This window comes from Panthera uncia, chromosome D2 (assembly GCF_023721935.1).
Source record: "Panthera uncia isolate 11264 chromosome D2, Puncia_PCG_1.0, whole genome shotgun sequence".
Taxonomy (NCBI): Eukaryota; Metazoa; Chordata; class Mammalia; order Carnivora; family Felidae; genus Panthera; species Panthera uncia.
Window position 1 is genome coordinate 73,484,851 of NC_064818.1, and position 22,571 is coordinate 73,507,421.

Here is a 22,571-nt window from a genome sequence, read left to right on the forward strand (position 1 = left end):
TAAGAGGTAAGATTTAATTTGAGCATATTTGCTGGAAAAGTGTCTGTAGACATTTTTTTCTGTTTGTGGAGTGCAACCTTTACTCGTGGTAAAACAATGGTTTCCATTGCCTGGGGATTCTAAATTAATGGAACTTTATTAATATTCAGTAGAGCACACATTTTTAGAAAAATGCAAATTTCTATTACTCCATATCCAGAAATTAAATTTTAATTCAACAAAGCTAATGGGACTTTTGACACTTATACGGAACACAGAAATAGATCCTGAATATATGTGTATTCCATACACCTTACTAATAACTTGAGACAAAATTGCTTATTTCATGGCAGCCTGGAAGGAATGATTAAGTAATAAACGACAATAAGAAAAGCCACTTATCATAGAGTCTAGTCTTTATTGAAAGACTTACTTCAACTGTGGTTTACAGCTTTGGCTTATGTTGGCCAGTCATTTTAGCCTCTCACTGCCAGCGACATAAAAATCAAGTGGGAATGGCATGGGGGAAGTGCTAGGAGAGAGCTTATTAGAGCAAAGAAGATGGCAGTCAGAAACACATCACCAAAATAAATCTCAGAATCATCAAGAAATAAACATTTTCTTGCACGCCAAAGAATCTCTGCATTTTAACGAACATGGAAAAGGCAACGATTCTTAGGCTTAAACTGATCAAGATAGCACTGACTTCACTTTGTTATAAAATAGACTTGAGTCTGTGTTAGCTTGACAGTTGTTTTAAAATGGTGCGTTTCATTTGGATAAGTAGCTTTGTATTTTAAAAACCATTTAATATGAAATAACTTCCATTAAGTGAACTGATCATGAAATCTTTCTCTCTTTTGGATTGAGACGAAGGACACTTCAGTAATATGTTTACTATGGCGATATAACTAGTCTGGGTAATTTTATTAAATCAGAATATACAACCAGGAAAACACTGCAGCTACATGGAGCTGCTATTGCAAAAAAGGTATTTAATTTACTGGCAGACCAAAAAAGGCGAACTGAGAATACTGGTATATTAAAAAAAAGTCTTCAGTTGTTCAAGTTTCACATATATTCAAGAAATTTTAAACTAGGAAGCATAATTGATATAATGTGAGTGTTCTCCTTATAAAATATAAAGTAACTTTTCCGTAACATCCCCCAAGGACACTAGCCATAAACAAATAATAAGGGTAGATTTTATACAGAAGAGTGTCACAGGACTCCTGCGGTTAACACTAAAGTGCCGTAACAAATCTGGCCCAACGATGAGCTTCAGACCCTGCAAATATTCACGTTCAATACATTTGACTGTTCTCCTAAATGGGGGAAGAAGACAAATAATACCAAAAGTATTGTGGTCACCAATTTATAAAACCATTGTTATTTTAAAGCTAGTTGTAAGACTTCAAAAGTTTAAAAAATAGTCATTTGTGGGTATTAATTGCATCTTACCACGTAACTGGTAAGGGTTTTCTCATCTTGGTGCCCAGGCCTCAAAGCAGCATTTCAAACACACTGCCTAAACATTTGCACCCTCTAGCTGTCAGAAGTCAAATACATACGATTTTACCTTGGGATAGAACTTTGAGGCTGATTTTATCCACATAGCCTGAAAAACACCCCAGAAGCAAACTTCAGTCTTCCATATCTACCTAACTGGTTCGTTTACAAGCTCTGCACACATACAACTCAGCCTCTGCTCAGGCTTGTCATCCCATGCACACGACCCACAAGGAAAACAAGTTAAATAAAAATAAAAGTCACAACTCTGTGTACTACTTAAGCTGAATATCCAATTATAAATTGGTACATCAAACTGTCTAAATAAGATGTTTTAGCAATCTTGTTAAAAAAATTCTTGGGCAAAATATATCTAGTTTTAAAAAACACCCCAAGATTTTTTAAAAACACTTGTACTATACAACTTATAGGAACCTTGAAATAGGTTTACAAGGTTTTAATTAAAGTATTTACATACCAAGTGATGTAAAGAAAAAGAAAAAGAAAAAAAAAAAGAAATCTAATTTCCAATGACATTTTAAAATGTACTAATGCATCAAAGATCAAAGATTTGTATGAAATTAAAATTAAGGCCTTTTCTGTATAGTAATTTGTATAATTTTAATTTTACATAGTAGCCAACCTTGGAAGTGTCAGTCTTAAACATTCTTATCAATCCATTGCATTCAATGCAGTGGAGAGTGTGAAGTGTTACTTCAAATAATTACATTGCTGCTACTTCTATGTTGAAGCATGCTTTTTAAACACTGTAGTTATTCAAATATTTACAATGTATATCATTTTAACTTCATGTAAAAGCACAAGTATGACTGTCTGATTTTAATACAAACACCATACTTGGAATTTCCCCCCAAAATGAAATGTAATTTACTACAATTTTAATAATCAACACTTTTTAAAGTTTTAAAAATATGTCTTAAATGTGGACCACCAACATTTGCTCAAGTAACTCAGATAATGCTGTTCCTTATTTAGCTTGAAAATTTCTTTATCAGTCTGGCTTCGGTTTCTTTAGGCATAAAGTATTTCCTCCAAAGCGACTCCAAAATCATGCAATTTCTTCCAATATCACACTTTTTTCCTGCTGACTTCAAATGTGGTCCACCTCAAGGGAGGGGAGGGGAGTATCAAGGTTCAGGATGAACTTATGTGTGATTCCCAGTTTTTCACGATCCTCCCTTTTTTTGCTCTTTTAAAAACACAGTGAGTTAAAATACTGAACAGCAAGATAAAAATGGAATAGTATCTAAGAATCAAAACGTATTACCCATTTCTCCTATTATATCAAAATTTGTAGTCAGAATTGTCTTTATTGACTTTATTTTAGTTTTTGTACACAAAGAAAAATCATGTTCATATCCATCATGAACAAAAACTTAAAAAGGCAGAACTAGAAGACATGTGTCCTTCACCAAAGCAAAGCTGTGCTAAAGGTTCCAAACATTTCAATTTTTAAAATAAATATTTTCATTTTCCGATGTCTACTTTCATGTCTTCAGAGTGTCACAGGAAACTGAAGCTATCATGAATTACAATTTTGTTTAGAGTCCCAGCTCACTGTGTTTGGTAACTTGCCATACCATATCCAGCTTGGTTAGGAGGAGGTATTACAGGGGGAGGAGCTTGTCCTTGGGGAGGCTGAGCACCAAATCCACCCATCCAAGCAGCAGAAGGTGATTGACTTGGGGGAAACAAAAACAAAAACATCTTGAGCAAACAAAAGAAAAACTTATCTATACATTTATACAAAAGTCAAGCAGAGCCTAATCACAGAACAGACAACAGGAAATCAACACACCTACAACAAAGAGCAAAGAAAAAGTGATACGCATCCACGTATATAGAATACATATCCCAGGATTAGTCTTAAACTTTTGTTAAGATAATCACAACTTAACACAGTAACTTCTCTGAAGAATATCTCAAAACTGGTATTTATAAACTGACAGATCATCTACCTATCCTGTATTGCAAACATGGGACATCAATTTAAGAAATTTAAAAAACACAAGTTCATGTTGGAAAGAGAAGAAGGAACGAGTCAAAAAAAGATCTGGGCTGGCCTGGGAAAAGGTGCAAAGGACCGACCTACTCTATGAACAAACAGGGGACAAAAAGGAAGCTACTTTGTATCACATAAACCTCTTAAGACTTCTCACACAAGCCAACAGACATAAATCATTAAATTTCTGAACACATCTAGGCAAAGACCTTTTCCACGCAAAAATTAACAAGGAGATAAAATAGATTAGAAACGTCAGTGAAGTTCTACCAACTGCTGATAGAGATGATAGGACACACCAAATGTTACCCCAACCTTCCCTTTCACCTACATAATAAAAAGCAAATGTTTAGCACCATAATCACTACTGGTAAGGTTTCTATAAGGCTTATAATGTCAAACAGTCTGATGAATTTACTTTAAATAGATTCTCCCTAGAAAAAGACACTTTTTATCTCTTTTGTCAAAACCAGATCTGTTTCTACACTGGAAAAACCCAACTACTCACTCTACTCCGAATCCTTGCTGGTTCCATGGTTGCCCGTATACTCCGTAAGGCGGGACTTGCCACCCATTTGCCATATACTGTCCGTACTGCTGTGGGTTTCCATAAACCTGGCTCCACTGGCCCCACTGGCTATAGTCGACCTAGGAAAAAGCAGAGCACTGTTTCAGGGGCTAAGTAAGAAACACAGGATTTGAAGAAAGTGGGAGACAAGGAAGAGAAAAACTAAGTAAGCACCCTTATGTGAATAGGACTCTGTTATTTATCATTGTCTAAGTTTATTGGGGTGGTGACACCTGTGGAAAGAAAGTATTAAGATTCAGTTAATACCGCAAAATAATCACTTTTGAAAAAGCATTAATAAAATCAACTGAAAGCAGCTATAGGCTTTTATTTTCTGTTTGTTTATTTTACAGAGTTTCTAAAGCTTTTATGTAGATATGTAAGACGGAAACCTTAAAAAGTGCTGTGAAAAATCGAATTACCTGTTGGAAGTTTTTAGTCATATCAGGAGATTCTTTACCCCAATAGCATTTAACAACATGTCCTTCAATAGTAGTGCCATTCACCGAAACAATGGCATGGGCCGCACTTTCATGGGTTGAAAATCTAAAAGAGGAGGATATGAGGTTTTTGTCTTTTTTTAAAAGAACTTATTTAACACAGTAAATAATAGAAAGTCATTAGTTCCTATCTGTCAACACTTGGTGTAGACAGAACTTGAAATAAGTTCTACATTGCAAAGAAGTACTAAAGTAACAAACACTGACGCCTGAGGGGATCAAAGCATGTAACTGAAAGGAACGGGTCAAACAGGAGTACCCTGTAGGTAGGATTTTACCTGACAAACGAATAGCCTTTCTCTGGAAAAACTCTTATTTCCATAATTTGTCCAAATGGCGAAAAAGTCTGTCTCATAAGCTGATCTGAGAAACAAAAACACACAAATAAAATACTTAAGGCTCAGGACCCCGGTACGACGATGCAGCCCCGCAGAGAAGGGGAGGCGACAATCACACACTGTACCTGTTAACCCAGAGGCAATTCCCCCACAGTACACAGTACAATTTTTTGGACTTGACTGGTTTACTACATCTTCAAATCTCAACTGCTTAGTGTTATCTATATGCAGAAAGGAAACAAAAATGTTGATTGTACATGGAGTATAAAACGGATTACGACATACTGTTAAGATACGCCTCACTGGGTGAGAAAATACAATTTTTTTTCTTGACACTATGATTTGATCTATAAAATCAGCTGGTTCACTGCTCCAAATATACTAATTACCAAAGCCCAGTCACTATCAGAAAATTAAATTCAAGATGAAAAGAGGCTTACAGTACTAATTTAAATTTTAAGAAATTAAGACCACGCTAATTCATGATTTTGTGACATATCCGTAATCTTAACATACATAGTAGACAAATCTTACTTTCTTGTGTACTTTTAGGTGCAGGTGGTTTACGTGTGGCCCAGTTGGTTCTGATCTGACGACCACCCAACCACTGACCTCCCATATGCACAATTGCATTTTCTGCATCCTACAGAGAAAGAACAGAAAGAAAGAGTAATTACAGACACAGAAAACTGTGGTATATAAGACTCAGTAAGATGAAATAAAATGCTGGCACTGCTGGATCCAATAAATCTTTTCAGTAAATGAATTCGCTAAGCACCCTAAGTATACAAACCTGAACTAATATCACAAAACAATGATCTGAACTTGGGTGAATACATAAAAACTATCTTTATTCACAGCTTTCAAATTACAGCATTTTTAAGCATTAAGGGAGCATAACTGAAGCATCGTAATTCAAATACATGAGGAAAAATCATAATCGCACGGACTACCAAAACAGGAGAAAGCAGGAATCCCACAACACAGAGCTGTTCACAAATATCTTAATTTAGTGGTTGATCTGAAATGTAACTTTTACCGAAGAATATACAGAAACTCTAATACTATGGTCTAAATTACCTACCCCCAAAAAATCTACATTCTAGTAGCAACAGATTATGGCTGTGACACAAGCCTGAAAACTCATCTTCAAACAGAAGATTTCTGCATTATGATTCAGAATGCTGCCAATAAAGCTGAGTTTAATTATCACAACTAATGTGAATATGAATCTAAGCAAAGAAAGAATGCAACTCCTATTCTCTGTCTTGCTGCTTCAGCCACTTTGATAAAACGTAGGTAATTTAAGTTGCTGAAACGTCTAAAATGTTAATACCAAAGCCTGCTTTATTATTTGATCTTACACTCAGTGCAAATGCTTAGATATTTTGGTAACTCTTTCTTAAAGAATTTAGTTTTCTTTTCCATAATCTGCTATAGTCATTAATATCCTAGCTACAAAAGGATGAATAATTTAAAAGTTAAAATGAAGATTTTCATGGTTCAGACTAAATATAATTTAACTTCCCTCCAAATTCTGAGATGAGCTCGTATGTCCTAGTCTTGAGCCTGACTTCCAACACGTCCTACCTTTACCAATGCATAAATGCAACTGCAGTAATACTCTTCCTTAAAATCAGTCTATCTTTTTCCAGTATTTATTTCCAAGAAAAAATTATTCTCTACTACTAAAACATACAAAATTACACCAAAAAAACCTATGGCAGTCAACATCTAAAAATATTCAAGATTCAGAATAATTAACGACTAAATTTTTTATTAAATTTACATTAAGTTGAAAAACATACCAGTTTGTTATAAAAAGATACAAAACCATAGCCTTTGGATTTTCCAGTTGCCATGTCTTTAACTACTCGGGCATCCCTGTGAAAAGAAGCACAGCTAAATGAGGGAAGTAAGAGTCATCCTCAAAATAAAAACTAAAAGGAACCACACACACTGTATTGTGAGCATTTTTTTAAATAAAATTCCAGTTAGCCCTAATTAACTACTGCCATTCCTGAACTCTCCCTAACGCTTCTTTACCTGTTAGAAAAAAGCAGTAAGACAAAAACATGTAATAAACATGCAACCTAATCAAATAGCCTGCACTTTCTAAACTAAATGCTCAAATTTGAAGATTAATAGGAACAATAGTTTCCTTTTCTAATATTCTATTGGCTAGTGTCCTCTAAGGTTTACTGGCTCTATAAATTACTGTAACAATGCTAACTACTTTACCATGCAATCTCTAAATAGTTAAATGTCTTCTGCCTAGTGATACAAAATATATGAAATATTAAAAAATTGAAAAAGAGGTAAAAATAGGAATTAAAAAGGCATACATGGCCTGTTAACAGATTTCTTTATTTTTCTTGGTCAATTCTCTATCATCATTTTGGAGTTTGGGCAGCTGTAAATTTTGAAAAATTGACATTTTCAGAAATTTAAGAAAGGAGAATAAAAAACTAACAACAATGCTAAGCACACCAGTACGAAAACAACAAATTTACACAGAAATTTTAGTGAGTAAGTTAAAATGATTGGAAATATAGAACTCCACTGAATATAGAATGTTAAAATGTAAATACTAAAATATGTATATATAAATAATGTATAATAAGAATAAATAGAAATGAGAAAAAAATCTACAACTGAGTTCCAGTGTGCACAGTTCCTTGCAGTTAGCCTTCAAGATCCTGTCCATTCTTATGAGCAATTCTGCAAAATAACCAGAATGCTATTACTTTTAATTGTGACTTGGACTTTAGAAAAACTGCAGGTCTCAGGTATAAATAAAGATTGAAAAACAGCAACCTGTATTATTTTTTATATTGATTTTTAAAACAGTACTACTTACCACATTTAAAGATTAAAAAGCAAAGCAAATATCAAAATAGAAAATTAAGAATTAAATCTTTCTTTCAAATAAATCTATAGAACAACAAATTGTATACAGAAAAGTATTGTTGTTCTGAGTTGAAACACATTCCTGTAAAGTAGTACTACAACGTTTAATTTAAATCTACAGGAAGTACATAAACATTACACGAATTTTAATCAGAAAGATAAATTGTGATAAACATTTTATAAAACTTATAAAACCACTTTTAATTTTCCAATATATTTGATCATGTAACACATAGTGAAATTTGAGCATTAACTTTGCTAAAAATCAAACCACATTTGGGCCCTAACTAGCAGAATCAAATACCACTAACAAAGAAACATCTACTAATTAATCCCACATTTATGGCTCAGACAATGAAACATTTTAATATTGTAACAGTACTACTTTTGAGTTAAAATATTAAAACACATTTATCATTATAATTAAACATGTACATTTCCAATTCAACCACAATATACCCAAGGATTTACCTACTTTTCCCAATTTATAATTCCTTCTATAAAAATTTAATACACAGCATACATCACATTCACTTTTGGTTAACCACCAAACTTTAAAAACATTTGACAGAAAGTTGGACTTTATAATAGGCTTTACCACCCAAACATCTGCTTCAAAGATAACAAACAGAATCACTTAAAAATTTTTAACATATTATACACAGGATTAGATGAAAACAAGACCCCAAAACACTGAAATGACATTAACATTTTCAACAACATCTACTAATCAAAAAAACAAAACAAATCAACCAACAAACAAAAAAAATCACACTAACTAGGGAAAGAAAATCTTAGTTCCGGTACAAGTTAATCATATACAATTGTGCTTATCACTACTGAATATAGTATTGATTGTGATACTTACGATATTTTACCAAAGGGGGCAAATGCTGATTTGATATCTTCTGTTGTAATTTCTGGACTCAAATCCCCAACAAACACGTGGAAGTGATCTGAAATCAAAGCATTTGGTAATCAAATACTTAAAGTCAGCTCCTAAGCCTTTTTCAGGTAACACTAAGGGAAGAGAAACCCTATTTAAGCTGGTAGCGCTGCCGGGATAATTTGAGAACTCTTCCACAGTGAAATGCAGCAGAAGTACTTACTGGAAGTATCTTTTTTCTGGCTACTTGGTGTTGTTGCCCAGTTTACTTTGACCTCCTAAAAATAAAGATTATATTTAATACAATTATTAGGCACGTCATTATGAATTCTAACACTTACCACTTATTAAATCACTGATAATTTTTGTAAAAACACTAGGCTGAATAAAGCAAAACCATCACTCAGCACAGCTGAATATTTGTTTAAAAACTCGCTAAAAAAGAATACAAGCTAATTCGCCATGCAAATATACACACTTGTGAGGTGCCATCATTCTGTTATCTTACCTTTCCCAAAATTTTTCTCCCATTCATAGCAGCTAATGCAGCAGCTGCATCTCTGTGTTCATAAAATTCCACAAAGCAATATGGGTCATTGCTTGTATGCTGCAAAACAGAAAATCCAACAGAAGAGTTGACCCTTCTGCTATCGGGTTGCTGAGAAGAAAATCCAGGAAAAAACATTACTGACAGCTAGGAATGTACAAGGTGAGATTGCATCAGCTTATGAAAGCCTAACACTTATAAAAATAAGATTTATAGCTACACCTGACTTTGCACCTCAGAATACTGTTGTACGCAAACAGAACCAACTGAGCGCTATAGAATCAGGACTATCTCTGTTAAATCAAAATACAGAATGCTGGTGAAATACGTTAAATATAAAACAGAAGTTTATATTAGACCAAACAAAACCTTAAGTTTAGATCTGAGATAAGGACCACTCCTTACCACTGCTCTTCTCTCTCCCAACATTATTCCCAAAAGGATGAATTCTATTTATGTATCATAATCCTTCCTAAACTATATCCATGCCAAAAAAAAAAAAATATATATATATATATATATATATATACATATATATAAATGAACCAACTTTACAAACTTTATTCCTGATTGAAACTAGGATTTGTAGTACTACACACGAGGAGATGAGATTATGTATTTCTTTTCTGGATAAGGAATGAGAATAAAAATGGAAAAATTTCACATTTATAACCAGCTATTGAAATGAACTCCCCATCTTTCAAAATATCCTAACGAACAGGAGACTCTATTTAGTCTTCAAAGACCAGAAAAATATACTAGTAATCAAGAAAAGAATTTCTGAAAGTATGTCTTAATAAGATATGCCAAGACAAAGCTACAATTTTTAATCACAGAAAATAAGAAATCTTTATTAAATATGTTCTACAACATTATGCTTGAAAGTAGTTGGCAAATAGACATTTATAAAGACAATGAGAAAGTATTACCTAAGTTATAGCAACTTTATAATCTAACAGCCAAAATGGAAATGAATTTTATAAAACTGCAACCTACACTGAAGAGCCGCAAAACCGTACAAACACATTTCTGCATAAGGCTAAAGCATTCATCACTGTTCAATGTAAAATGTCCTAAAAAATTAATACTATTTAAAACATGGAATTCTAGTTGCACTTACAAGGGGTACAAAATACCAGATAAAATAAAGATCTTTTCAACAACCACTGTTTTTCATTCCAGGAAAGTTTTAGAAGAAAAATCCAAAATAAGACGTCTAAAACAATAGTGGCGAAGCAACCAGAAGGCATTTCCTTGAGGGAAAAAAAGTGTGATCATTAATACTGACAAGAAAACTATGGGCTCTCATACAAAATCCTATTGTCGTAGCCATGTGAACTCCGTTCTTAAGAGGTACAGAAAGGAAATGGGGAAAAGATTCCAAAGAAAAACATGCATTTAAATTCCTCTTATAAAAGAGTTAACATTTACTGGTAACATTCACTTGTAGAAATGATTTAAAGGTAAACAGCAAGCTAAAACTATGCTATTCAATTTTTCATTTTACTCCCATCTCTTCTGCCCTGATGGTCTTTAAAGAAAACACTGGTAATTGTAGCAAAACGTACAGGGGTCCAATGGTAGATCCATAACAACATAAGGCTTTAGTAAATTAGCCTACTTCTGCAGACTGACTTCAAGCTTATCTACCTAGTAGCAGGCCAACCCCATTCAATGTATGAACTATGCATGTGTACACACACACACACACACACACACACACACACACACCCCCACCACACTGCCTTTCATCTAAGATACCACTGATCTGTCACAACCCAACTGTCAGAGATGTTAAAATTTTTTAGCCTTAGAATCACTAACATTACATTACAGTATATGGAGAAACCTAGAATCTAAGATAAACACTATCTAAAGTAAAAGACCATAAAACTAAAGGAAAAGGATTTTTCACATACTAAAATGGAATCTACGAAAAGAAAAATAAACGCCTACATAGTCAGTAGTACAATTCATGCTCTTTGGAAACTTCCCACCTATGCCACCAAGGGATACTCTAAAAAAATCAACTATGTCCTTACCTTAATTAGTATTGTCACCAATTTTTGTTGGATGACATAAATGTCAAGACAGAGAAATAATGAGACTTTACAACTATCTACAAGTCTGAATGTAGGAGTAGTAGAATATGGATGAATTATAAAAAGCCATTTCAAATCCCTCTCCCCTCAAATGGCTGATTGTGCACACAGTTTAAAAAGGGTACTATTAAATATTTATCAAATGTTTCTCCAAAATCTGCTAGTGACTCTTTCCACTTTCTCATACCCCATTCTCTCCTGAACCCACTCCAGTCAGCTTCCTACCCAACCAGGCCAATGAACCTTTGTGCTGAGCCCACCAGCGACCCTTCTGCCACCTCTATGATCCTTTTTCTGTCCTCATCTTGACTTTCAAGCAGAACTCAAAACAGCTAACGACTCTTTCTCCCTTAAATATTCTAGTTTAGGTTCCACATAGCCTCTTGGTTTTCTGGTTTTCTCACTTGGAGGATCTTTCAGAAGGTAGTTTTCCCCCTTCACTCAAACTCTGAACATCACCCTAAATGCGGAGATGCTCCAAGCACTTGGACCTGAGCCACCCGACTCTTCTCTATCAGCAAGTACTCTCTGCAGATCCAGCAACCAGATCTCATCTGGTCCCACAGGTTCAAATACCACTGCAAGCTCGTATCATCAGCACTGCTCTTTCAGTTTCTCCAACTACCTACATATAAAGTCCATTTATTTGTCTAACATGCACACCTTCAATTTAACACTGCCAAAACAGAACTCCTGATTCCCACCACTCCCCTCACCCATCCTGTGCCTCCTCTGACCATGCCCATTTGAGCAAACGAAAACATTACCATCCACACAACTGCAAACAAGAATCTTAGTGTCTTTCTTGTCTTCCTTCCCCATATGTCCCTGCCACCAATCCAGTCCTATTGATTCCACCTCCAGTTATATTCCAAACCTACCTATTTCTATTTCTACACCTACCACTTTACAGACAAGCCCCCATCATCTCTTACCTAGGTGAGAGAAATAAACCCAGCTGGTTTCCCTCCTTCCATTCCTGTCCCCTACAATCCATTCTCCACAACAGTCATTCTCCAAATAATTTTAAAAATGCAAATCAGGGGGTCCCTGGGTGGCTCACTCGGTTAAGCATCCGACTTCAGGTGTTATCTTGTGGTTCGTGGGTTCACGCCTTGCATTAGGCTCTGCGCTGACAGCTGAGCCTGAAGCCTGCTTCGAATTCTGTGTCTCCCTCTCTCTCTGCCTCTCCTACCCTCATGCTCTCTCTCTTTCAAAAATAAACAAACACTAAAAAAAATGCAAATCGGAGTAACTCCTTACCCTTCTTAAGACTCCACCATAATCAGAATAAAATCCAAACTGTGTGCCACGGCCTGGAATGCCCCAGGTGGCTCCAAACGCTGCCTGCCTGCCTCTTTACTCTCATTTACCACCACTTCCCTCCACTCCCCAGGCTCCAGCCATCCTGGTCTTTGGTTCCATGAACTCACCAAGCTCATTACCAGCTCAACGCCTTTGTATCTGCCATTCCTTCTGCCTCCGGCTCTTAACATAGATGGCACCATCTCGTTATTCTCATCTCAGATCAAAGACGTGACCTCTTCCCTTACCACCTACCCTATATTAGCACCAAACCTCCAATCCCCATACAGACCTGTTTTATTCTCTTCATAGCTTTTATCCCTAAATGCAACTATCTTGTTTACTTGCTTTGTGAATATTCTCAATGTATATGAACTCATGGGAGTCGCCTTTATCTGGCTCTCCACTGTATCCCCAGCACAAAGTAAATTTTTGATGAATAAAAGGATGAATGAATGAAGGAATAAATAATCAAACACAAGAAGTAAAGAAGAGATACCAGAACAGAATGATGATTATTATTAGTTAAGAAAGAAGACCAAAAGGCCAATTTGCTTTACTGGTTTTTCAGAGTTCCCCTTGCAGGGCATACACGAACTCCTGGGCACAGCTTCTGGCCCCTGCCGAACACTCCTGCCTCATCTCCTGGCATTTTTTCTGACCAATCTCCTTTGGAAGGCCAGCCATGCTAGGGTTTCTACCTTCCCACTTCCTATCAAAGTACTCCTGTTCCCTCTGTCCACCAGGCTGGATCGATGTTCTTCTCTCACCCAGAATCCCTTCCTCTGCTATCCTTCAGTTTCAGCCCGGACATGGACTCCTCCCAGAAAGCCTCCCCTCACCCCAGACCTTACCGGACCTCGGTGCTCCCACAGCACTTGAAGCTGCCTACTTCCACAGCATTTATCATCCTCTGTCATTAGTGCCTGTTAACTCCCCTGTCTCCCTCATTAGGTGGTAAGATTCTACGGGGCTAAGAACTGTCTCATTCATCACTGTATCCCTAGCACTTACCAGAATGGCTGGTACGTAGTACACAGTCTAAAAAGTGTGTGGGTGAATAACAAAAAGGAAGACAAGAACGAACTGAAACACAAATCTTTGGGCACTGCTACACAGTCTTAACCAGGAAAGTATGAAAAGAAAGTTTTCTTTGCAAAAAGGGAAAGAATTCTTGCCCTAACAGTTTAATTCCAATCTGGGTAAAGCTACTCAGTTATTAGTATTTATTAAAGATGCTCAAGATGCGTGGTGCCGCAGCATACACGCGAGGGGCTAATGTGCTCCCACATACACCGGTTCCTAACCTTTACGTGTGTGTTTTCTGAATCCGTAACATTCCTACCGGAAGCGTATGCAATGTCACCTAGTTTTTCAACACTCTGAGATAAGCTCTAACAACTTTTACAAGCGGAATCACTTGATGACAACTATATCCTGAAGAATGACCATGTGAGAGGAACAGCACACAAACTTTGTCCTCTCAAATAAAACTCCTTTCTAAACCTAGTCTGTCAGCCAAGTCAAAGTAATAAGTCAACACAACAAACGTGACCCTCTCCATCAGAATAAGTGAGGCTTAAAACGGTATTTTTAAATGATACTAATCAACTCATGTATTTCAAAACGGTAAACATCATGCTGTCAGCACATGGAACTGGGAAGATCTTACCTCTGTTATCATTTTACAGCTTTTACAGGGTCCAATCTGACTGAATAACTGAAGTATAAGGACTTCTGTCACATCTCTGGAGAGGTTACCTACGTATCTGTTCAAGAAGAAAAGAGTACATTATCAGCAATTTCCTTTCAGCTCTGGCTCTAATGCATTATCATTTAACTCAACACCTTTTATTTCATTGTAACTTCCTGCCTTCAATAACATTTTTCCAATTAAGCCTGATCCTATGAAAGTTAAGACTAACCCTTATTTAGGAAAGCAGCAATTGTTCTCAGGCACTAAATTAGGCCAGTAAAGCACCACTTCACACGTTTATAAAAAAGAAACCAGTGTTACTTTGCATACCCCAAAAGCCTATTATTCTGTAACCTATGTATCATTTTCTCATTTTATTTGTTAGAAGAAAAATAATAAAAATTTAAACCAGTCTCAAAATAACTACAATTTCTGGATGTAAAACACAGTTCAAAATGTGTGTGTGTGTGTGTGTGTCTGTCTCTCTCTTTCACACACACACAAAATACCAAAAATACTGATTGATTAAAACACCTGATCGTAAAGAGATATGAAACTTAAGGTGAGTTTATCTTAGAACCCCAACTAAAGCAATTACACAAACAAAGAACAGAATAAAGGTTAGAGCAAAACAGAGATTGGAGGGCTTTGTTCTGTCTTGCTAAATAAAGACTTATTGATATGTCTTCACTGTTTTATTGTAGGAAAGCTGGGCAAAATCGTAAAATTTCCTAATCTAAAATACATCAGAAGCAATAAAATACATCTTTATATAGATAACAAAGCAAATATAAGATTTCTTCAGAAGTTTGGAGAAAATTAAGACAAATCTAGGTAAACTTATACTATTTAAAAACTTGGGATTATTTGTTAAAATTACAAATTGAATGTATGTATTTTTTATAAGAAATTCTGAATACAGATAAACTCAAAAGAAAGGACCACCACCACCCAGAAATGACCACCGGGTTTCTCTTGTCCCATGGATTTATATTAATTTAGCTTAATAAACTGCCAAACTTGTAAGTGTTTCTGGTACTTGGTGTATAATTCCTAAAACTCACATCTGTTATGAACAATCTCATAAACCCAACAATACTTATAAAATTTAACATAGTTTCTCCTGGAAATTAAAAAGACATAAGTTTTATTTTCCTAACAATAACATATAACATCTGGAAACTGAGTACTGAGACCAAAATAAGCCTTGCATCTATGGTTACCATATTAAATACATAACTGCTTTAAGCTGGAACATTTTGAAAAGGAAAAATAAACTGAGAAATTTAAAGTGTAAAAAAATTATCTGATTAAGAATGAATAGCAAGAGCGCCGGCCGAGGTAGCTCAGTCAGTTAAGTGTCCGACTTTTGATTTCAGCTCAGGTCATGATCTCACAGTTCATGGGTTCGAGCCTGTGTTGGGCTCTGTGCTGACAGCAAGGAGCCTGCTTGGGATTCTCTCTCTTTCTCTCTCTGCCCCTTCCCTCCTCTCTCTCTCCCTCTCAAAATAAATAACATTAAAAAAAAATAATAATAATGAGTAGCAATTCAATGAGTTCAGCTAAGAATTTTCATTGCAGTGGGTACTTACATGCTCTAAAACTGAAACACAAGTCCAATGTTACTTAAGCAGAAAATTAAACCAGGGACAAACTGGTTTAGGTCTACTATGCCATCTTTTTCTTATAATTAAAGTAGAGCACACCTATCGGTAGGCCATGGAGTGACATACTTTTTCCAGCAGTAGCAAAAGGTTATACGATTATAAGCTCGTCAGACAACTGCCTATTCATTTTTAACTCATAGGGGTTTGTGAGCCTGTATCCAGGGAATAATTTCTTTTTGTACAAGGTAGAACTATCTATAAAGAAAATGAACAAGTGACCGTGGTCTCCTAAATGTTATATTCATTTAACCTAAAGTGCTAGCTAGTTCGTTTCTAAGAGAATACAAGAGGAAAGGATAAAACTGATTTTCACATACTGACACTAATAACGAAGTTAACAGAATCACCATTTTAATATAATAAAATTTAAATAACTTAAACGGTTTTAAATTTGCGTTACTGTTTATACATTGATTTGTTAAGAAAAAACTGCATGGGCATTAATTACCTTCCACACCTAACAGTCACAATTAAAGCTGTTACTGCTTAATAGGATTTTTATTCCACATCAACATCTTTCGAGTGAGTTATACATTTTGAAGAATTCTAGGGGCACATTTAGATACAGCAATTTACATTTCAAGCACTGATGCCAAAGAGCAAAATGGTAATCTAAGTTTAGAATGTCATGAAATACAGTAATTCAGTGTTCAGGTTTCCTACTTTTTAAATATCTCCACTAAAAGTTCAGTGGTAAAGCAGCAAACTAAATTCCAAACACTAATATAAAAAAGGACTTCCATGACAACACATAGAACACCTTAGTTTACCAGGATAAAAAGGATGTAATTCATCACATAATTTCACCTAAATTTCACCCAAATCTCAGACTGCCTTCTCCTTTACTCGAGTTCTATAACTCATTCATTTGCAGATGCCTTCATCCTTCCTAATACTCAATAGGGAAACTTCCTATAGCTTTTAAAATACTGTAGTACACAGCTTAAGTACCTTGCATTATCGTAAAATTTTTCCCAAAATAAATACTAACAAAAATACTTAAGACAGATGTTCAACACCTGACCTGGAAAGAAAATCATCTCTTGGCAATACACTGAAATGGTATCTTTTCTCTTTCTAAATTATAGTTTCTACACTTCATTTTCTTTCTGTTCTGGTTAAGAAGTAGTCAGTGTATTCTAAAGTTCCAAGTGTTTAAATACATACATAATTTTTACTTGAAGAACTTACAAAATAACAGAAAAAGACAAACGGCTCAAATTCTTGTATTGAGGTCAATACAAAGAGTAAACACTTAGAAAATTCCAAAACAATTTTTTACTCAAGAAAAAAAAAAGGCATACCTTAGATCTATTTTGTCTTCTATGAACAGGAACTGTAGGCACTAAAGCACTAAAAATGGAAAATGATGCTTTTATCCCTAACATAAGGGTTAAAATCCAATTTGAGACCAGAGACTTGGCAGTTTCACTGCAGGCAAAAGTTCACATTGCCAAACTACTTCCTATGTCCAACTGGGCAGAATTTTAAGTTAAGATCATGCCTTTTCAGAAGACTAATCAAACTTCTTCAACACTGAACATGTTCTCACTCTGAAGAGTTACCAAGGTTGAAATTAATTACATGCACTTTTACACAGGCTACCTATGGGTAAATTTCCACGAAAGTAACATTTTTGCTTTTGTTCTTGGCAAGTTCCTATATGAGAAGATTTTATAACAATATCCTTCAATGGGCCTCTAAAGAACGGATCAATTTGTCAGTATTGCATTTGAGGAAGAGGCACAGGGGAGGAAAGGTCCGGGGCAGGGAGGGTGGGGGGTTGTCCAAGTGAACTGACCACTATATAAGGGATAGCAGCACACATACACACACATTTTAAAGAGACAGAGAATATGATTAAGTCGAACAAAGTGCTTAATTACAGTCACAATATAGCCAAATCCATTGTATAGCTAGTCAAATTTATAACAGGATCTAATAGTTTCTTCTGCTATTGCCCTCAGATGTGCAGATTATACTCTAAATCACTGCTCTATTTCCTCCTTTTTTGACAGCCTCTAACAAAAAGAAAGAACAGCCTTAAAGGATGGCATTGCATAACACTGTGTAATCCCAGATCCACAATTCCGACTCATTTTGGTGCATCAGATAAATGAAGGAAGTTAATTAAACTATAATAGAACACCATTATAATTTAATGTTGTATTATATATTCAGATATACCATGGATGAAATCACTGCACTCAAAAGCTACCCACAACACAAGCCTGAAACGTGGGTCCAACACCAGATTACACAGCATGATCTCATTTGTTTTTTTAGATCACAAGTTATCCCATACATATAACCCCAAGATAAATGTCAAATAAGAACAAAGAACATCAGAAAACAGACCTTTAAAGGATAAATAAACTTTAGGCTGAACATCATCAAAGCAATTCTATACCACTTTAAATACCATCAAATAAATTAGTAATACTGTAGGTAATGAATATTTAAAGACCTACCTAGGCTATAAACACCATATTGTTTTCTGATGATAGAACCATATGTCTTAGCTTGTGTGTGTCTGCAGGAAAAAAACCTCACTAGTAACACACAGGCATTTTAAGGAAACAGTTTAAGATAAGTTTTGTTAAGAGTACATTCTTTTAAAACATACTAGCCACTTGAAAACCTAACCCACAGATCACAATGTAAAATAAAAGAAGGATCTCCATAAATAAACAAAAAGAAATCCTACTAGATGTCAACCTCTAAAAGTCACGTTCAAAGTTTCCGTCATGTTACGTACACCTAAAACACTTTGAGGGGAATTATGTAAAATGAACACTTAGGAAAAAATAATATGCATTATTTTTATTAAAATCTGATAAAAAAAATCCCAATTCCGAAACCTTTGCTTTTATCTCAAAATTCTACATATGAAGGTTTTTTTTTAACATAGGTTTTAAAAAAAAGGTTTTAAAAAAAGATATAAAAATCAACAGACCACACCATGTATGACAGTCATGTCTGCTCACAATTTTACATCCCTCAGGACTTAAAAAAAACAAACTTAATACTAATTTAATGAAAAGAAGTATAATCATTGTAAAATATTTGAGTACCTCTTGTGTTCCGGGCAGTGAACTAAGTGCTGCAGGGGTAAGACCTAGGAAGATGTAGCAGTCCTTGTCTAAAAAAAAAACCCTTCCCATAGAGAAGAGTGGGAGAAGGAAAAAGGAAGACAGAACAGTAAACATGTACTAGCATACAAGTACAACTAAGCTCAAGAGGTTTCTTTACTCACATGTACACATGTCACATATTCTTAGACAACTGTAAACAAAGATGACTTAAGTGTGTTTCAGAGAAACAAGAGGATATTGGAGAAAGTAGAGGTAAAAAATAAGTGACAAAGTTAGCTCGTTAGTCAACTGAAGAAGGGTCCAAGGTCTGAGGGAGACGAAAAGGCAAATGCAGAGATAGTTATGGGAATTAAAGGTAGTGAAATGGCATATTATTTAGCCTGACAAAATCAGGAATTCCTCTTCACAAGGAACATATAGATACAGTTAATGAGAAATGTGCTATGAGAATTTACCAATTATTCAGTAGCTATTATGATGCAGTGATGACATTTCAGATGTTTAGATTCAATGTAACTTGTATCTTTGTTAAATACATGCTGGCTGGGCACTAAATCCAGCTTTCCCAGATGCTTCCATCAAAGCACACATGGCTAAATATCCAGCCTTGGCTTCAACAGATTTTAAAGGGCAAATTTCAAATTGTCCCAATTCTCTCTTTTCTGGGAAAAAAAGGTTGGAAATGGGAGACAGCACAAAACATAAATATAAAAATTCTCCTAAGCAGGCTTTTCACTGAAGCATTCGATGGGCTAAAGTTGGCTGTGAACTCTCAAAACAGGATGGCAAATACTTTGGTGAGACATTAGAAAAATAAGATTACAAAGAGTGCAAGCCCACCCTCCCTCAGGTCCCCCCCCCAAAAAACGAAACAACAAAACCCAAACCAGTATCAACATCGTACACAGATTATCTGTCTTCTTTACTATCTTCTCTACTTTGGTAGAAGAGGTGAGAAGCTAGTCAGACTTCCTAAGTACCCATCCACCTTCATCTATTCCCCAAAAAGTAATTTCCCCAACAGACAGCAGAGCCAAGTGGACTATGATCATATCAATACTAGGCAGAGGCAAAAGAAAACAAAGCAGTGATCTGACTCCTTGTACTGGAGGTAGGTGTGCTGAGTTTCCAGAGGCTAGGAAAACCGAAGGTGCCCAACTGAAACACTGATTTAGAAATTACTCAGACTTTTTAAAAAATGTAGAAAAAAGAAAGGAGTGCCACACTATCCGGAAAGGAATGCAAATGCTGAGTCATCACTCTTCATTAGGAAAGAAAGGAAAACTGGAACAAGCGGTTGGAAGATGAAATTCATTCATTAGATCGGGCTTCAGGTAAACAAGCAACAGCAAGATAGAAGAAAAAGCGCTCAGAAGACACACATCGAATAATGGGTAGACATCATTTTATCCAATTCTGAAGGTCTCAAAGCACAAAACAGATTAGGAGGAGGCAACACCAAAAGAGCAAAAGCAGTTTAACAACTGGTTGTCAGTGTAGCGTAGGTAGCGCTCAAAGTAAACTTCCAAGAAGGGAAAGATGCTCCGGTGGCAAGAGGCATCCCTTTTGCACTTCAAAAGTAGCGGGCGCTTTTCGAGTGTCTCTGACAGCGTGGGCGGGGGCACGTGGGGCAGAAAAAGAGAAGGGACTTGAGTGGAGGAAGAGTGTCCAGCTCCCTCGGAGAGCTTAGCTTGGGAGAAGAGCTGGGAGCGATGTAGCCGGGGACGTGCAGGGCGAGAGTGGTAATTCCTCGGGGCCCGCCGGGCACGAGGCTGCGGTCCCACCCCCGGTCCCACCCCCACCCAGGCCCTGCCCCCGTGGGGACCGGCAGCTCCCGGCCCAGTCCAGGGCCCCCACAGCAGAGGGGGACCAGGAGCCCTCCCTGGCCTGACAGCCCCTGCCGTGCAGAAACCCGGCCTAGGAAGCGCGTGCAAAGAAGGGCGCGAGAGAAAAAGGTCGAAACAAACCCCAGACCCCAGGAAGCGACTGTTTGGGGGAAGGGAGGACTTCCTTCCCAAGGAAAAGGGGACAGAGGAAGAATGCACTTCGCGTCCGCGCCACCCCGGAATCCACCCCAGGAGCCGCCGCGAATCCCAGCTTCGGCCCGGCTCTCTTGCTCCCTCCCTCAGCGTCTCCCGCGGTGCTCGGGCCTCTCGGCGTCTGGCAACCCCCATCTCGGGTACTCACAGAGTCCGGGGCTGCCCGTCGTCTTCCATCATGGTGGGTGCGACGGAGCGATCCCGGGACAAGGGGGAGGGCAGGGCTGGGGAGGGGAGGGGGTGGGGAGGAAGGGGAGGGGGGCTCCGGGCACCGGCTGGGGACAGAGGAGAAGGCACCAAACCCTGCTCTCGGGCTCTCTCCCCCCAGCCCGCTCCGGACACTGCGCTCCAACCAGGAGGAGCAGGAGGAGGAGGAGGATGAACAAAATGGCCACCGCCACCAGCCAGGCAGGAAACGGGGCAGAGCGCAGGCGCGGCCCGCCAGGTCACCGCTCAGGCCAGCCGCGACGGCCTGTAAATGGGATAACTGAGTGGGGAGAAAAACGGGCCGCTAAGGAAACCCTGTGCCCAGTCCCGACGAATCACGTCGTCGCTGTGCGCCTGCTGGCCGGCTGAAGCCCAGCCAGCTCAAAAACAGATCGAGTGAAAAGGGAACCGCCGTGAAGCTGAAGGTTCTGGGAATTGTGGTCCTGGAGAAAGAGGGAAGCACTTCTCCAGAGGACTTCTGGGAGTTGTAGTCCACAGGAGACGGACACCGCCCGCAGCGCCCTGGGTCGCGAGGAAGAGACTTCTGGGTAGTGTAGTCGTAAGTGAAGACGTGCGGCGACCAGGAAGTCGGCGTGCTGGAAGGAGAGGGAGAGAATAAAAAGCGTCGTTGACAGGCGGGGAAACGGGATGGGAAAAAAATGCTGACCGGGAAGCAAACTACAAGTCCCAGAGTGCCTCGTGCTGGAGGCTGGCCTAGGACTGCTCTAAGCATGTTAAGGCCCTTCAGTTGGCTCAGCTTGCGCGACTGCTCCGCCTTCGTCCAGCCTGAGAGCGGTTTCTTCAACTGCGTGTGAAGCAGTGCTTTGGCTCCGCGTGGTGTGTGAGCCGGCAGGCCCTTCTAGCCGTGCTCTACTCATCAAAACAGCCGATCGGTGGACATCAACCGCCGACCCGCGCGACGGGCTGGAGGGGCCGGGGTGGACCTCGGGTCCGAGCTGAGCTGGGAGCCGCGCTCGCTGGGTCCCCTCGGGCTTCCCGTGGTCCGGTCGTGTCTTTTCGGCATGTTTTCCCGCAAATAGGTATTCCTAGCCTAGGTAGGCTGTTTGTAGATTGCTTTGTAAGTTTACAAGGTTTCCCCATCCTTTATCTCATCGGATAAGAGGGTAAGAAGAGCAGTCCTCCATTAAAATGACTCATCGAGCCAGTGTAAAGTACAGTGATAATGCCCTCCAACCCCTT

At 37.8% G+C, this 22,571-nt stretch overlaps 1 protein-coding gene across 8 annotated transcripts; it reads right to left on the reverse strand.

The window, feature by feature from the left end:
- Nucleotides 1-377: 377 nt before the first annotated feature.
- Nucleotides 378-22,211, reverse strand: TIAL1 (TIA1 cytotoxic granule associated RNA binding protein like 1). 8 transcript variants are annotated; one of them, XM_049646550.1, is made up of 13 exons: nucleotides 22,039-22,211; nucleotides 21,313-21,967; nucleotides 14,340-14,436; nucleotides 9,222-9,371; nucleotides 8,937-8,991; nucleotides 8,696-8,783; nucleotides 6,726-6,801; nucleotides 5,452-5,560; nucleotides 5,043-5,138; nucleotides 4,858-4,942; nucleotides 4,502-4,625; nucleotides 4,020-4,159; nucleotides 378-3,190 (listed from the first exon to the last, which is right to left on the reverse strand). In XM_049646550.1, exons 2-13 carry the CDS (start codon nucleotides 21,342-21,344, stop codon nucleotides 3,064-3,066), a joined length of 1,179 nt encoding a protein of 392 aa, XP_049502507.1. In that variant the 5' UTR covers nucleotides 21,345-21,967; nucleotides 22,039-22,211; the 3' UTR covers nucleotides 378-3,063. The 8 variants fall into 8 exon arrangements, with proteins under 8 accessions (XP_049502507.1, XP_049502509.1, XP_049502504.1 ...); XM_049646552.1 differs by lacking the exon at nucleotides 22,039-22,211 and adding an exon at nucleotides 18,502-18,563 and having other exon boundaries at nucleotides 21,313-21,331; XM_049646547.1 differs by having other exon boundaries at nucleotides 21,313-22,211.
- Nucleotides 22,212-22,571: the final 360 nt, after the last annotated feature.